The sequence below is a fragment of the Nomascus leucogenys genome, chromosome 4 (assembly GCF_006542625.1).
Source record: "Nomascus leucogenys isolate Asia chromosome 4, Asia_NLE_v1, whole genome shotgun sequence".
Lineage (NCBI taxonomy): Eukaryota > Metazoa > Chordata > Mammalia > Primates > Hylobatidae > Nomascus > Nomascus leucogenys.
This window is the reverse complement of record NC_044384.1, coordinates 58947176-58963639: the sequence shown is the minus strand read 5'-3', so window position 1 is coordinate 58963639 and position 16464 is coordinate 58947176. Positions and strand designations below refer to the sequence as shown.

At 37.8% G+C, this 16464-nt stretch overlaps 1 protein-coding gene across 2 annotated transcripts in view; it reads right to left on the bottom strand.

Moving 5' to 3' along the window:
* The window catches only part of ROCK1 (Rho associated coiled-coil containing protein kinase 1), a 178305-nt gene that overhangs the window by 51013 nt on the left and 110828 nt on the right, over positions 1–16464 (bottom strand). For both annotated transcript variants that reach the window (XR_004029649.1, XM_030810668.1), the window contains exons 14-16: positions 6596–6731; positions 5190–5281; positions 4841–5087 (exon numbers count right to left, since the gene is read on the bottom strand). Coding sequence is in view for 1 of the 2 variants with exons in the window: in XM_030810668.1 (XP_030666528.1) it covers positions 4841–5087; positions 5190–5281; positions 6596–6731 (475 nt within the window). In the remaining variant the exon portion in view is untranslated. The remainder of the gene's footprint in view (positions 1–4840; positions 5088–5189; positions 5282–6595; positions 6732–16464) is intronic.

The window sequence follows — 16464 nt, the reverse complement described above, 5'->3', positions numbered from 1 at the left end:
TGGTGGCTCACGCCTGTAATTCCAGCACTTTGGGAGGCTGAGGCAGGCAGATCACAAGGTCAAGAGATCAAGACATCCTGGTCAACATGGTGAAACCCCATCTCTACTAAAAATACAAAAATTAGCTGGGCATGGTGGCGTGTGCCTGTAGTCCCAGTTACTTGGGAGACTGAGGCAGGAGAATCACTTGAACCTGGGAGGTAGAGGTTGCAATGAGCCAAGATCATGCCACTGCACTCTAGCCTGGGTGACAGAGTGAGGGTCCGTCTCAAAAAAAAAAAAAAAAAAAGAAATACATGGGAGGCTATGAGAAAAAACCCACAATGATAGTGAAAACTTTTAAAACACATTTTAAAATTTGACAGAACAAAGAGACAAAGAATAAATGCAATCTTAGAAAACTGATGGATTACATTCGAAAACTGATCAACTTTTCACCCAAAAAAATGTTTCTTACAAAAACTGACAATTTTCAAATGCCCATGTAACAGTGAAATGCAAAAATCATTTATAAACTAAGCCAGAAAAAAAATCATTAAAAGTAGAAATCTTTTAATAGTTCCTGATCACAATAAATAAGAAATTATTAACTACAAAAAAAATTGTTTCCTACCTCTGTCCATTAAAATGACCTACAAACATTGACCAACCCAACAGTAGTGAGTACCCATAGAATTCAGGTTATAGACCCTGAATATCATATGCTACAAAAGGAACTGGAGTTCCTAGGCAAATGGGTGATTCCAGGTCTGGGACAAAAAATAATCCTGGAAAATCTATGCATATCAAAAAGCAAGGATGCTATCCAAAACTACTAGGTAGTGTCTAAACTTAAAGAATTCCTATTAAACTTCAAGTGAGCATCATTAAGAATAATGCAAAGGGCTAACATATATTAAATACATTAAAATTCATGAGTTCATAAATATATTTTAAAGATTCACTAATCATCTTTGGAGGATGCCTGGGAAATAACTCACTGTTCCAAAAACTGACAAAGAATTAAGTATTTAACCTGACTTTCTTTTATAAGCTGTACCTCAAAGTAACTACTATATAATTGATGAGGAAATGTTTATCTCTAGAGTAGTATTCCAATTAACAAATGAAGGAGGAAGGATAAAAATAGATGATCACCACTGCAAATTCCTAAAGAAACAAAGGACCTAGACAATGATCATCAATGGCTACTAACACCACAAAAAGATACAGCCAGACTTTATGTTTTTTCGTTTGTTTGTTTGTTGTTGTTTTTGAGACAGGGTCTTGCTCTGTTGCCCAGACTGAAGTACAGTGGCACAATTTCAGCTCACTGCAGCCTCCATCTCCTGGGCTCAAGCAGTCCTCCACCTGAGCCTCCTAAGTAGCTAGGACTACAGGTGCGTGCCACCATACCTGGCTAATTTTTGTATTTTTTGTAGAGATGGGTTTTCATCATGTTGTTCAGGCTGGCCTCAAACTCCTGGGCTCAAGATATCCACCCACCTCAGCCTCCCAAAGTGTTGGTTTTACAGGTGTGAGCCACTGCACCCAGCCCAGATTTTATGTTTATGTGTCTGCTGGTACCTAAATACTACTTACAAGTATTCTTGACAAAGTCCTACCCGAAGCAGATCACATCTCTAGATCTAACGTCTAGTTTAAAGTACTACCGTGGACAGAGCAACATGCTAAATGACACCAGTAAAATTCTGAACAGGAGCCACTCACAGGACAAAAAAAACATGGTTTCTTTAACCAAAAACAACAGCAAAAAGAGATTACAAAGAACACAAAAGGGAGGAGGAAGATACAGATTAAAATAAACTTAAGGGACGTATTAATGAAATGCAATGTCCAAACTTTGGATCCGAATTCAAGCAAAATGAATGCAGTAATAACAAATTATGAGACTACTAGAGGAACTTAAGCACTAATTAGATATTTTATAATATTAAATAACTGTCACCTATTTTCTACCTTTGATAATGGCATTGTAGTTATGTTTGTCTTTTTAAAAAGAGTCCCTATCTTTAAGATAATGAAATATTTACAAATTAGGATGTATTTACAAAAGGACAATGCGGTGCCTGATATGTGCTTCAAAATAATTCGTGTCAGAGGATTGGGAAGGGAAGGTGGAGGTATAAAATGAAACACGACTGGCTACCAAATGAAGATTTTTGAAGCTTCATGATGAGTACACAAGAGGTCACTATAGTACAGGTTAGGCATCCTTAATTGGAAAATCCAAAATTCCAAAATGCTCCAAATTCTGAAACTTTTTGAGCACTGACATGACATTCAAGGATTTCAGATTTGGGATACTCAACTGGTAGGTATACATAATGCAAATATTCTCACAAACCACCCAAAATCCAAAATCTGAAGCACTTCTGGTTCCAAGCAAACAATTAAAAAACAAAAAAAGACTTTTAAAAATGGTTAATTTAAAAAAACTGATTTTTGCCTTTCAATCTGAAGAATCAGAGATAAACTTACTAGATGAAAGCTTATCAATTCAGTTAAAATTTCAATCCTCCATAACATTTTGTTCACTTTCATTAAGCCTCTATAGCCTGAACTTTTGGAAACTTTCCCTGTAATCAATTGCAGCCTTATTGTTGCACTAGTCCAGGTACTGGCAAACGTCAGGGCTGCAGCCTGTTTCTGTACAGACATCAAGCTAAGAATGGTTTTTATACTTTAAAGGGTTATAAAAAGTAAAAATTAAAAAGACTATGCAACAGAGATCATATATGGAGGACATTCCATTAATGAATAACGATCAAGACTCTGCCAGAAGCCCACCATCCCAAACTAAATTTATACTTGAGAGACCTGAAAGTTCTTAAAGACCAGAAAAGAGTAATATAAGCATTGTGATTTTTTTAAAAAGCCACAATGCATTTTTATATGTATGGTGAAACTCACATAAGTTGTGTGAATTATTTTAGTGTATGTGAGCTTTTATTCACATTTAAGTTCCAAACTAACGAAACACTGAAAAAGAATAAACTAACAATAAATCATGCTATAAATTTTCCTTAACTTTTACTGATATCTAAAAAATAGATTCAGTTAAAAACCACTGTTGACAGTACATGGATGATCTCTGCCTCTGAAGCAAGGAGCTTAAAGCTCAGTCAAACACAGATCACAAACTTATAAGAATTTTAGAATTGGAAGGATTTATAGAGGTAACCTATTCTTATCTCCTTGGTTTACAGATAAAGAAGGGAGATGAAGAGACTTTCAGACAGCTAATAAGCTGTATAAAAAGGCCTAGGAAAACAATTTAAGGAAGTCTGTGACTTTCCTATTACATATAAAGTGGTTACTTTCTTAGTTATTCTCAGATCTATTTTAAGCCTGGTCCCTGAGAAATATGATTGCACAACACTCCTCAGCTAAGAACCAACAGGAGATTGTATTTTCTGTTTCCTTAGTCACAAAAACTGACCCTGACCTCTCTCCACTGAATTACAGCTAATCATCAAGCCCCAAGGGACCTGAAACTATGTTCCCATCTCTAACTAAGGTTAAAATGAACTCCTCCCTCCAATTTTTTCCTGAGAGATCTGGCAACTTCCATGCATATTTGTTTTGATTAGGTAGTATGGATGCTGCTGCTAACAGGAATAGAAAATAGAAAAATATGTGAGTAGGTAAAGCCAGGAATCTTTCTGAAAACAAACTGAATTTTATTACTATTTAAAAACTGTTCACTTTTTCACTGTTAGTTATACTCAATCTTCTGCCTCTTAGATTCACAAAGACTGTCAATATCTCCAGTTCAAACATTCCCAAGTATCTAACTTTTAATGTGTAATGGGATTCTATTTCTGCAATTGAGTTTCTGTTACTACCAACAATGCATGAGGAATTCCTAGGTTTTAATAGTGATAATCCTCTTTGCCTGGATTAGTCTCACTTTGAGTAAAACCTTTATGAATTAGGCAAGTTTTTAAATGAAGGTTTTGGTTAATTTATCTGTAAAACTGAAAAATATCCACATTACCTACCCCACAGGAGTGCCTGTGAGGGTGAAGAAATTACAATGTGATACAAATGTGGGCATTATCCTAAAAGAGAAAGAATGCTGGCCTGGTGTGGTGTCTCACACCCGTAATGCCAGCACTTTGGAAGGTCGAGGTGGGCGGATCGCTTGAGCTCTGGAGTTTGAGACCAGCCTGGGCAAAATGGTGAAACCCCATCTCTACAAAAAATGCAAAAATTAGCTGGGCATGGTGGCATGCACCTGTAGTCCCAGCTACTCAGGAGGATGAGGTGGGAGAATTGCTTGACCTCAGGAGTTCAAGGCTGCAGTGAGCTGTGATCATGCCGCTGCACTCTAGCCTGGGCAACAGAGCAAGTTCCTATCTCAAAAAAACGTAAACAATAAAAAAGAATGCAACCATTTCTGGTTTCACCAAAGTCATTTTCTTTATGAGGGTAATATGATCACAAACATATTAACTTAGACTTAAAAATGGTCAAGATGGTAAATTTTATGTTACATATTTTTAACAATTAAAAATAAAAATTATAAAATATTCCTTCCATTGATAGATGAGTGGATGAACAAAATGTGGTATACACATACCATGGAATATTACTGAGCCCTAAAAAGGAAGGGAAATCTGACACACACAACATGGATAAACCTTGAAGACATTGTGCTAAGTGAAAAAAGCCAGACGCAAAAGGACAAACACTGTATGATTCCACTTATATGATGATGGTTGCATACATTGTGAACTGCATTTAATCCCACTGAACTGTATATATAAAAATGGTTAAAATGTTATAATAAATTTCATGTTATGCATTATTTTATCACAACAAGAAAAAATATTACCTTGAAGGTCTCCGATCATCTCAGAATCATGACCTCTGTCTCTTCGTTCAGCTTCTAACATAGCTTGCAGCTGGTAATAATCTTTGTCTGTTTGTGACTTAGAATTCTCTAAAATTCGATTTCTCTCTTGCAACTCTCTGTTCAGGGACTCTAACTGACTAATTGACTTGCTCATCTCTGTGTGACTCTTCCTCAATCTTACAGCTGTGTCCGATTCTGTCCTAAGTAAGTCATTGGCTTCTTCTAGCTATTTAAAAAGAAAGCAAAAAAATAGGTTTCTGACCAAAGTACGATATAATTTAATTATCTACAATTTTTTTAAAAAAGGAACCTCATTTGAAACACTTACCTGCTTTTGTAACTGGGACAGCTTCTCATTAGCAAGCTGTGAATTCTGACTGACTTTCTTTAAGTCTTCCAACTGATCCTTTAATGTAGAAACTAGAAAATGAAAGAATAATACATAGAAATTACAACATTTTCATAGGGGAAACATATAAATCCTTTTTTAAAAAAAGACATTTAGTCTTAGGCCATAATAGTCAGCTACATTAGGTCCACTACCAAAGCCAAATTCCAATTTGGAAGTACTTGCATTTTAAATTCATTAAAAAGTAGAACATTATTTTATAATACAGAGTGCAAAAACAGATTTCTTCTCACTGTTGTAAATCTCAAACTCCTTTATTCCCTTTATAAGATCACTCTGTTAGTGTAATTATAAAGCTAGTTTTAATATCATTTATTTTTCAATAGTTCAATTGCTTGATAATTCAATATCTTAATAAAAATACAAAATTTAAAAGGTACCAAATGGTAGATAATATAGAATAAGTCTTCCTTTCTCCATTTAGTCATTTTTGCCCCTTCTGAGTCTCCCTTAACTGGCTCTCCTCCCTAATACATATTTAATTTAAGCATATATAGACAAGTACTCTTGTTTTAAACACAAGCAATATGTACTTTGTTTTTGTCACTTAAAGATCTTAGAGATTGTTTTATAACTGTATTTAAGGAGATTATTTATTATTTTTTATAAGCCACATAGTATTCTACCATATAGATGTACTAAAATTTATTACAGCATTGAATACCTTTATGTTTCATATATGTATTACATTATGTTTCATATATGTATTACATTATGTTTCATATACAGCATTGACTGCATTTTTTTTTGGTCATTTTAAACAATGCTACAATGAATAGCCTTGTGTATATATCAGTTTGCAGTATAAGTATGTATGTGAAATAACTTATGGAAGTGAAATCACTCCATCAATGGATGTAGAAAGGTATTTTAAATATATTTGTAACACAGGCATTAAAACACAAGAAATTCTGGTTTAGAAGTTCTTAGACGCAGCTGCTTGTTAGAAGTACCGAGGGGGCTTGTAAAAAATAATGATACTCAGGCCACATATCTAGACCAATTAAATTAGAATCGCTGGGATTTAGGCATCAGTACTCTTTAAAGCTTCCCAGGAGATTCCAGTATGCACACCATGATGACAATCACTACTCTAGTTAAATGCTACTTACTATTTACTTTAATATGTAATTTAATTAATATTTAATTTAATCTAATTAATATTTAATTTAATATGTTATAAATTTAACTTGAGATCTGGGTTATTTAGCTTATAAAGTGTCTTAGGATTGTAGCTTCATGTATGTATCATGGACACTAAACTAAAGACAACCTCACGACAGTGTTAGAAATTCTATCATTTTTCAAAAGCAGTGACAATTTACCTTCATTTTCTACATTTCTTCTCTTCTCATTTTCCTGTTCGGCTTTTCTTTGGTACTCATTAATTCTATGCTGTAGCAACATTTTCTCCTTCTCAATCTGAGACACTGTAGATTCTAGATTTCTTCTTTGATTTCCCTGGAATTATAATGATAAAAGTTACCACTGTGATTAATACTCTCGTCATTCATTCAAGGGAGTATTTTGTTCTTAAAAACAAAAAACAAGAAAAAAAAAAAAAAGACAAGCACTTAAGATGAATGTTCCGTTTCAAAAGCAAATAGTATCTCCTAATATAACTTTCTAAGTAGCTTGCCTTTTAAGAAGACAGTGAGAATCTGCTTATTTGAACTTGATAGGTAAAATTTTCAGAGACTTCTGGCTCCAAGAATTTAAAATACAACCCTGTGAATCTTTTCAGACTGAAAGTCACTCTCTAAGTTTAAGACAATCACATTGTATTACCAATATTTTGGTTTGTTAACAATCTCAAATTTAAGGTATGAAACATGAAAGGATCATCTGATAATTAAGTGATGAGAAGCTCAAACATTACCAGATGGTACAGAATGTGCAGTGAGTTCACCATTTCCTCGATGTCTCCCTTAATTCTATCTCTGTCAACAACAACTTGCTTATCTTTCTAAGATGTTCTAGGTATCTACCCACCAATGTGTATTAAAAAGCAATCAAGGACTTTTTTTTTTTTTTTTTTTTGAGACGGAGTCTGGCTCTGTCACCCAGGCGGCAGTGCAGTGGCACTATCTTGGCTCACTGCAAGCTCCACCTCCCAGGTTCACGCCATTCTCCTGCCTCAGCCTCCCGAGTAGCTGGGACTACAGGTGCCTACCACCACATCTGGCTAATTTTTTGCACTTTTTAGTAGATACGGGGTTTCACCATGTTAGCCAGGATGGTCTCAATCTCCTGACCTCGTGATCCACCTGCCTTGGCCTCCCAAAGTGCTGGGATCACAGGCGTGAGCCACTGCGCCTGGCAGGAAATTCTTATTTTAGAAAAAGAAACTACTGGAGACAGGAGGATTAAAATACCAAATTTTTTTTCTTTTCTTTTTTTTTTGAGACAGATTCTCACTCTGTTGCCCAGGCTGGAGTGCAGTGGCGCAATCTCGGCTCACTGCAACCTCTGCCTCCAGGGTTCAAGCGATTCTCATGCCTCAGCCTCCTAAGTAGCTGGGACTACAGGGACGCATCACTGCGTCCAGCTAATTTTTCTATTTTTGGTAGAGACGGGTTTTGCCATGTTGGCCAGGCTGGTCTTGAACTCTTGACCTCAGGTGATCCACCTGCCTCAGCCTCCCAAAGTACTGGGATTATAGGCATGAGCCACCACGCCCAGCCTAAAATACCCAAATTTTCACAACTTAAAAATGTACCTTTCTGAGTTACCACTATCAGTAAATCTTGTTTTTGATGCTTTACTTTTTAAGACTCCACATTAGGAAACCTGTTTCATAGTGTTTCTGGGCTTTCTCATCTTTAAGCAAAAATTGGACATAAATCATTCAAGGTCTTTCTGATTCTACGAGTTTATCATTCTAACTTTTGGTTAATTTTTAGACAGTTATACATTCGAAGAAAGTTGCAAAGATAGTACAGAGAGGTCCCAAGTGCCCTTCCACTCAGCTTCCCCCAGTAGTTACATTATATATAACAACAGTACAATAACAAAATCAGAAAATTCTCACTGGTATAAGGAGTGTATGATTCTCTCATTTTATCACATATGTAGGTTCATGTAAGCACCACCACAATGAATATACAGAACTGGTCATCACAACAATTTCTTTCCAGTCACTAGTTACAGCCACACCCATCCCCGTTCTCCCACCACCTGTACTCCTGGCAACTAATGGTTCTCCATTTCTATAATTTTGTCTTTTTGAGAATGTTATATAAATGGAACCATGCAATATATGACTTTTTGAGACAGGCTTTTTTTTTTTTTTTTTTGTATATTTAGTAGAGATGGGGTTTCACCATGTTGGCCAGGATGGTCTCGATTTCCTGACCTCATGATCCGCCCGCCTCAGCCTCCCAAAGTGCTGGGATTACAGGCGTGAGCCACTGTGCCTGGCCAAGACAGGTTTGTTTTTTTTTTAACTCAACATAAAGCCCTTAAAATCCATCCCTGTATTCTATGTATCTATAGTTTATTCCTTCTTGTGGCTGAGTATTCCATGGTACGAATGTATCAAAGTTTGTTCAACCATTCACCTACTGTAGGACATTTTGATTGTTTTCAGTTTTTGGCTATTACAAATAGAGCTGTTATAAACATTAGTGTACAGGTTTTTGTGAGAATATACATTTTCATTTTTCTGGAATAAATGCCCAAGAATACAATTGCTAGGTCACATAGTAGGCACATGTTTAGTTTTTCAGGAATACAGCCAACTGGTTTACCAGAATGTCTGTACCATTTTATATCCCCATCTCCAATGTCCAAGTGATCTAGTTTTTCCATATCCTTGCCAGTTTGCTATTGACATAATTTAAAAACTTACTTTTTTTCATGGTTATGGAGTAATATTTCATGGTAGTTTTAATTTGCACTTCCCAAATGACAAATTATGTGAACCTCTTTTCATATGCTTATTTTCATCCATATATCTAAAAAGTTTAAAAAGTATGGATTCTTTCCTTAACACTTATATAGGGCTACTGAAATTACCTATTTCACACTGTATGAGTTGTGATAGTTTGTTTTTTGAGAAGTTAGTCCCTTTCATCTAAATGTCTTAATTGTGTTTAGAACTGTTAATAGTATTTCCTTATGATTCTGTTGATACCTATATGGTCTATAGTATATGCCCTATTTCATTCCTCATACTGGTAATTTGTGTCCTCTCTTTTTCCTTTATCAGTCTTGCTAGAGGTTTGTTAATTTTGTTGATCTTTTCACACAGCTTTTTGTTTCACTGACTTTCTCTATTGTTTTTCTGCTTTTAACTGCATTGTTCTCTACTCTTATCGTTACTTGTCCTTCCTTTTGATTGTTTTGGGTTTATTTCACTCTTCTTAGTTTCCAGAAGTAGGAGTTTAAATTATTGATTTTAGACTTTTCCTCTTTTCTAAGGTAAGCATTTAGTGCTATAAATTAACCTTCATCACTATGTTAACAGCATCTCACAAATTTTGATGATGTGTTTTCACTTCATTGTTCAAATATTTTTTAAAGATGAAGAGCCATAACAGTTTTATGAGACATAATTAACACTCCAATGTATTTTTTTCACTGAGACTTCTTTGACCTCTGGATTATTTAGAAGTTTGTTGTTTGCTTTCCATGTGTTTGCAGATTTTTCTGTTATTTATTCTCATCTGTACATTATGGTCAGGAAACTCTGTATGATTTCAGTGCTTTAAAATGTGTTTGTTTTATAGCTTGGGATGTGGTCTACCTTGGTGTGTGTTCCTTAAGCACTCGAAAAGAAGGCATATTGTGCTGTTAAGCAGAGGGTTCTGTAAATGTTGAACAACTTCTGACGGCTGACAGTGTGGTTGAGTTCTCCTGTGTTTGGTGATTCTTACAGGTGCTGAAGTCTCCAACAATAATTATGGATTGATCTATTTCTCCTTTCAGTCTTATCAACTTTTACTTCACATATTTTGTAGCTCTGTTGTTTGGTGTACAGTTAGGATTTTTATTTATTTTTGGTGGATTAACTCTTATCATTATGTAATATTCCTCTATGCTTATGGTAATTTTCTTTGCTCTGAAGTCTACTTTAATTGGTATTAACATTGCCAATATGCTGCTTTCTTTTCAACATTTGTATGTTTTCTCTTCACATCTTCTGGTGTTCAACTTGCCTATGTTGTTATATTTGAAGAGTTTCTGACAGATATATAAATGGGGGATTTAAAAAAAATCTACGCCTACCACCTCTTTTGATTGGTATTCCATTTAATTTCCATTTAATGTCATTACTGGTAGTATGTTAGGGTTAAGTCTGCCATTTTTGTTTTTTTGTTTGATCTCTATTATTCCTACATTTTCTTTCCTGTCTTTCTGTGGGTTACCTGAACATTATTTTAGCATTCTTTTTGATTTACCTATGGTGTTTTTGAATGTATCTCCTTGTAAGGCCTTTTCAGTGGCTGCCCTAGATATTACATTGTATATGCATAGCTTAATATATAGTACACTCCACCGGTATTGGCATCTTACCAGTTTGAGTAAAGTATAAACATCTTCCCTTTTAAAAATTTTTATCTTATTTATTTTTGAGAAAGGGTCTCACTCTGTCACCCAGGCTGGAGTACAGTGGTATGCTTATGGCTCACTGCAGCCTCAACTTCCTGGACTCAAGTGATCCTCCCACCTCTGCCTCCCTAGTAGCTGGGACTACAGGCGTGCACTACCACACTGGCTAATTATTGTATTTTTTGTTGAGATAGGGTTTCGCCTTGTTGCTCAGGCTAGTCTTGAACTCCTGGGCTCACGCAATCCGCCAGCCTTGGCCTCCCAAAGTGCTGGGATTACAGACATGAGCCATCACACTCGACCTAAAAACTTTACCTTTCTTTATGACCCATTACTCTCTGTTTATGATGTCTAAAATATTTTTTCTCATACACAAAGAATCGTATTAGACAATATAATTTCTGCTTCAACTGCCTATTATAAAAAAATCAAGAGGAGAAAAAAATGTATTTACCCATCTTTTACTCTTTTTTTATTCCTGGTAATTCAAAATTCCTCCTTTTTCTTTTGGAGACAGAGTCTTGCTGTGTCACCCAGGCTGGAGTGCAGTGGTGCGCTTGGCTCACTCCAACCTCCACCTCCCAGGTTCAAGCAATTCTCTAGCCTCAGCCTCCTGAGTAGCTAGGATTACAAGTATGCGCTACCACACTTGGCTAATTTTTTTTGTATTTTTAGTAAAGATGGGGTTTTGCCACGTTGGCCAGGCTGGTCTTAAACTTCTGGCGTCAAGTGATCTGCTCGCCTCAGCCTCCCAAAGTGTTGGGATTACAGGTGTGAGCCACCCTACCTGGCCAAGATTCTTTCTTTTATCATTTCCTTTCTGTTTAGAGAATTTTCTTTTGCAATTCCTTTAGGGAAGGTGTGCTGGTGACACATTATCTTAGTTTTTCCTCATCTGAGAATGTTGTCATTTTCTTTTTCATTTGAGAAGGATGTTTTAATTGAACACAGAATTCTGGGTTGATAGGTTTTTTTTGTTTGGTTTTTTTTAGCACCTGAAAAAGTCATGCCACTTCCTCCTGGCCTCCATGGTTTCTGATAAGAAATCAGCTGTCACTTACACTGTTCTTTCCTTTCTAGGTAAGGTGTGTCCTGTATTTAAGATTTTTTTGGGGTGGAGCCAAGATGGCCGAATAGGAACAGCTCCGGTCTCCAGTTCCCAGCCCCAGCGACACAGAAGACGGGTGATTTCTGCATTTCTGCTTGAGGTACCGGTTTCATCTCACTAGGGAGTGCCTAACAGTGGGTGCAGGACAGTCGGTGAAGCGCACTGTGCGCGAGCCGAAGCAGGGCGAGGCATTGCCTCACTCGGGAAGCGCAAGGGGTCAGGGAGTTCCCTTTCCTAGTCAAAGAAAGGGGAAACAGACGGCACCTGGAATATCGGGTCAGTCCCATCCTAATACTGCGCTTTTCCAACAGGCCTGGAAAACGGCACACTAGGAGATTGTGTCCCGCACCTGGCTCGGAGGGTCCTATGCCCACGGAGTCTTGCTGATTGCTAGCACAGCAGTCTGAGATCAAGCTGCAAGGCGGCAGCGAGGCTGGGGGAGGGGCACCCGCCATTGCCCAGGCTTGCTTAGGTAAACAAAGCAGCCAGGAAGCTCCAACTGGGTGGAGCCCACCACAGCTCAAGGAGGCCTGCCTGCCTCTGTAGGCTCCACCTCTGGGGGCAGGGCACAGACAAACAAAAACTCAGCAAAAACCTCCACAGACTTAATTGTCCCTGTCTGACTGACAGCTTTGAAGAGAGTAGTGGTTCTCCCAGCACGCAGCTGGAGATCTGAGAACGGACAGACTGCCTCCTAAAGTGGGTCCCTCACCCCTGAGCAGCCTAACTGGGAGGCACCCCCCCAGTAGGGACAGACTGACACCTCATTCAACCGGGTACTCCTCTGAGACAAAACTTTCAGAGGAACTATCAGACAGCTGAATTTGTGGTCTCACGAAAATCCGCTGTTCTGCAGCCACGCTGCTGACACCCAGCCAAACAGGGTCTGGAGTGGACCTCTAGTAAACTCCAACAGACCTGCAGCTGAGGGGCCTGTCTGGTAGAAGGAAAACTAACAAACAGAAAGGACATCCACACCAAAAACCCATCTGTACATCACCATCATCAAAGACAAAAAGTAGATAAAACCACAAAGATGGAGAAAAAACAGAGCACAAAAACTGGAAACTCTAAAAAACAGAGCACCTCTCCTCCTCCAAAGGAATGCAGTTCCTCACCAGCAACGGAACAAAGCTGGATGGAGGATGACTTTGATGAGTTGAGAGAAGGCTTCAGACGATCAAACTACTCTGAGCTACGAGAGGAAATTCAAAGCAATAGCAAAGAAGTTAAAAACTTTGAAATAAAATTAGAAGAATGGATAACTAGAATAACCAATGGAGAGAAGGGCTTAAAGGAGCTGATGGAGCTGAAAGCCAAGTTTCGAGAACTACGTGAAGATTGCAGAAGCCTCAGTAGCAGATGCGATCAACTGGAAGAAAGGGTATCGCTGATGGAAGATGAAATGAATGAAATGAAGAGAGAAGGGAAGTTTAGAGAAAAAAGAATAAAAAGAAATGAACAAAGCCTCCAAGAAATTTGGGACTATGTGAAAAGACCAAACCTACGTCTGATTGGTGTACCTGAAAATGATGGGGAGAATGGAACCAAGTTGGAAAACACTCTGCAAGATATTATCCAGGAGAACTTCCCCAATCTAGCAAGGCAGGCCAGCATTCAGATTCAGGAAATACAGAGAACGCCACAAAGATACTCCTCGAGAAGGGCAACTCCAAGACACATAATTGTCAGATTCACCAAAGTTGAAATGAAGGAAAAAATGTTAAGGGCAGCCAGAGAGAAAGGTCGGGTTACCCACAAAGGGAAGCCCATCAGACTAACAGCTGATCTCAGCAGAAACTCTACAAGCCAGAAGAGAGTGGGGGCCGATATTCACCATTCTTAAAGAAATTTTCAACCTAGAATTTCCTATCCCGCCAAACTAAGCTTCATAAGTGAAGGAGAAATAAAATACTTTACAGATAAGCAAACGCTGAGTGATTTTGTCACCACCAGGCCTGCCCTAAAAGAGCTCCTGAAGGAAGCACTAAACATGGAAAGGAACAACCGGCACCAGCCACTGCAAAAACATGCCAAACTGTAAAGACCATCGAGGCTAGGAAGAAACTATAGCAACTAACGAGCAAAATAACTAACTAACATCATAATGACAGGATCAGATTCACACATAACAATATTAACATTAAATGTAAATGGGCTAAATGCTCCAACCAAAAGACACAGACTGGCAAACTGGATAAGGAGTCAGGACCCATCAGTGTGCTGTATTCAGGAAACCCATCTCATGTGCAGAGACACACATAGACACAAAATAAAGGGATGGAGGAAGATCTATCAAGCAACTGGAAATCAAAAAAAGGCAGGGGTTGCAATCCTAGTCTCTGATAAAATAGACTTTAAACCAACAAAGATCAAAAGAGACAAAGAAGGCCATTACATAATGGTAAAGGGATCAATTCAACAAGAAGAGCTAACTATCCTAAATATATATGCACCCAACACAGGAGCACCCAGATTCATAAAGCAAGTCCTCAGTGACCTACAAAGGGACTTAAACTCCCACACAATAATAATGGGAGATTTTAACACCCCACTGTCAGCATTAGACAGATCAACGAGACAGAAAGTTCACAAGGATATTCAGGAATTGAACTCAGCTCTACATAAAGTGGACCTAATAGACATCTACAGAACTCTCCACCCCAAGTCAACAGAATATACATTTTTTTCAGCACCACACCACACCTATTCCAAAATTGACCACATAGTTGGAAGTAAAGCTCTCCTCAGCAAATGTAAAAGAACAGAAATTATAACAAACTGTCTCTCAGACCACAGTGCAATCAAACTAGAACTCAGGATTAAGAAACTCACTCAAAACCGCTCAACTACATGGAAACTGAACAACCTGCTCCTGAATGACTATTGGGTACATAATGAAATGAAGGCAGAAATAAAGATGTTCTTTGAAACCAATGAGAACAAAGACACAACATACCAGAATCTCTGGGACACGTTCAAAGCAGTGTGTAGAGGGAAATTTATAGCACTAAATGCCCACAAGAGAAAGCAGGAAAGATCCAAAATTGACACCCTAACATCACAATTAAAAGAACTAGAAAAGCAAGAGCAAACACATTCAAAAGCTAGCAGAAGGCTAGAAATAACTAAAATCAGAGCAGAACTGAAGGAAATAGAGACACAAAAAACCCTTCAAAAAATTAATGAATCCAGGAGCTGGTTTTTTGAAAGGATCAACAAAATTGATGGACCACTAGCAAGACTAATAAAGAAGAAAAGAGAGAAGAATCAAATAGATGCAATAAAAAACGAAAAAGGGGATATCACCACCGATCCCACAGAAATACAATCTACCATCAGAGAATACTACAAACACCTCTATGCAAATAAACTAGAAAATCTAGAAGAAATGGATAAATTCCTCGACAAATACACCCTCCCAAGACTAAACCAGGAAGAAGTTGAATCTCTGAATAGACCAATAACAGGTTCTGAAATTGTGGCAATAATCAATAGCTTACCAACCAAAAAGAGTCCAGGACCTGATGGATTCACAGCTGAATTCTACCAGAGGTACAAGGAGGAACTGGTACCATTCCTTCTGAAACTATTCCAATCGATAGAAAAAGAGGGAATCCTCCCTAACACATTTTACGAAGCCAGCATCGTCCTGATACCAAAACCTGGCAGAGACTTAACCAAAAAAGAGAATTTCAGACCAATATCCTTGATGAACATTGATGCAAAAATCCTCAATAAAATACTGGCAAACCGAATCCAGCAGCACATCAAAAAGCTTATCCACCTTGATCAAGTGGGCTTCATCCCTGGGATGCAAGGCTGGTTCAACATACGCAAATCAATAAATGTAATCCAGCATATAAACAGAACCAAAGACAAAAACCACATGATATCTCAATAGATGCAGAAAAGGCCTTTGACAAAATTCAACAACCCTTCATGCTAAAAACTCTCAATAAATTAGGTATTGATGGGACGTATCTCAAAATAATAAGAGCTATCTATGACAAACCCACAGCCAATATCATACTGAATGGGCAAAAACTGGAAGCATTCCCTCTGAAAACTGGCACAAGACAGGGATGCCCTCTCTCACCGCTCCTATTCAACATAGTGCTGGAAGTTCTGGCCAGAGCAATCAGGCAGGAGAAGGAAATAAAGGGTATTCAATTAGGAAAAGAGGAAGTCAAATTGTCCCTGTTTGCAGATGACATGATTGTATATCTAGAAAACCCCATTGTCTCAGCCCAAAATCTCCTTAAGCTGATTAGCAACTTCAGCAAAGTCTCAGGATACAAAATAATGTACAAAAATCACAAGCATTCTTGTACACCAATCACAGACAAACAGAGAGCCAAATCATGAGTGAACTCCCATTCACAATTGCTTCAAAGAGAATAAAATACCTAGGAATCCAACTTACAAGGGATGTGAAGGACCTCTTCAAGGAGAACTACAAACCACTGCTCAATGAAATAAAAGAGGATACAAACAAATGGAAGAACATTCCATGCTCATGGGTTGGAAGAA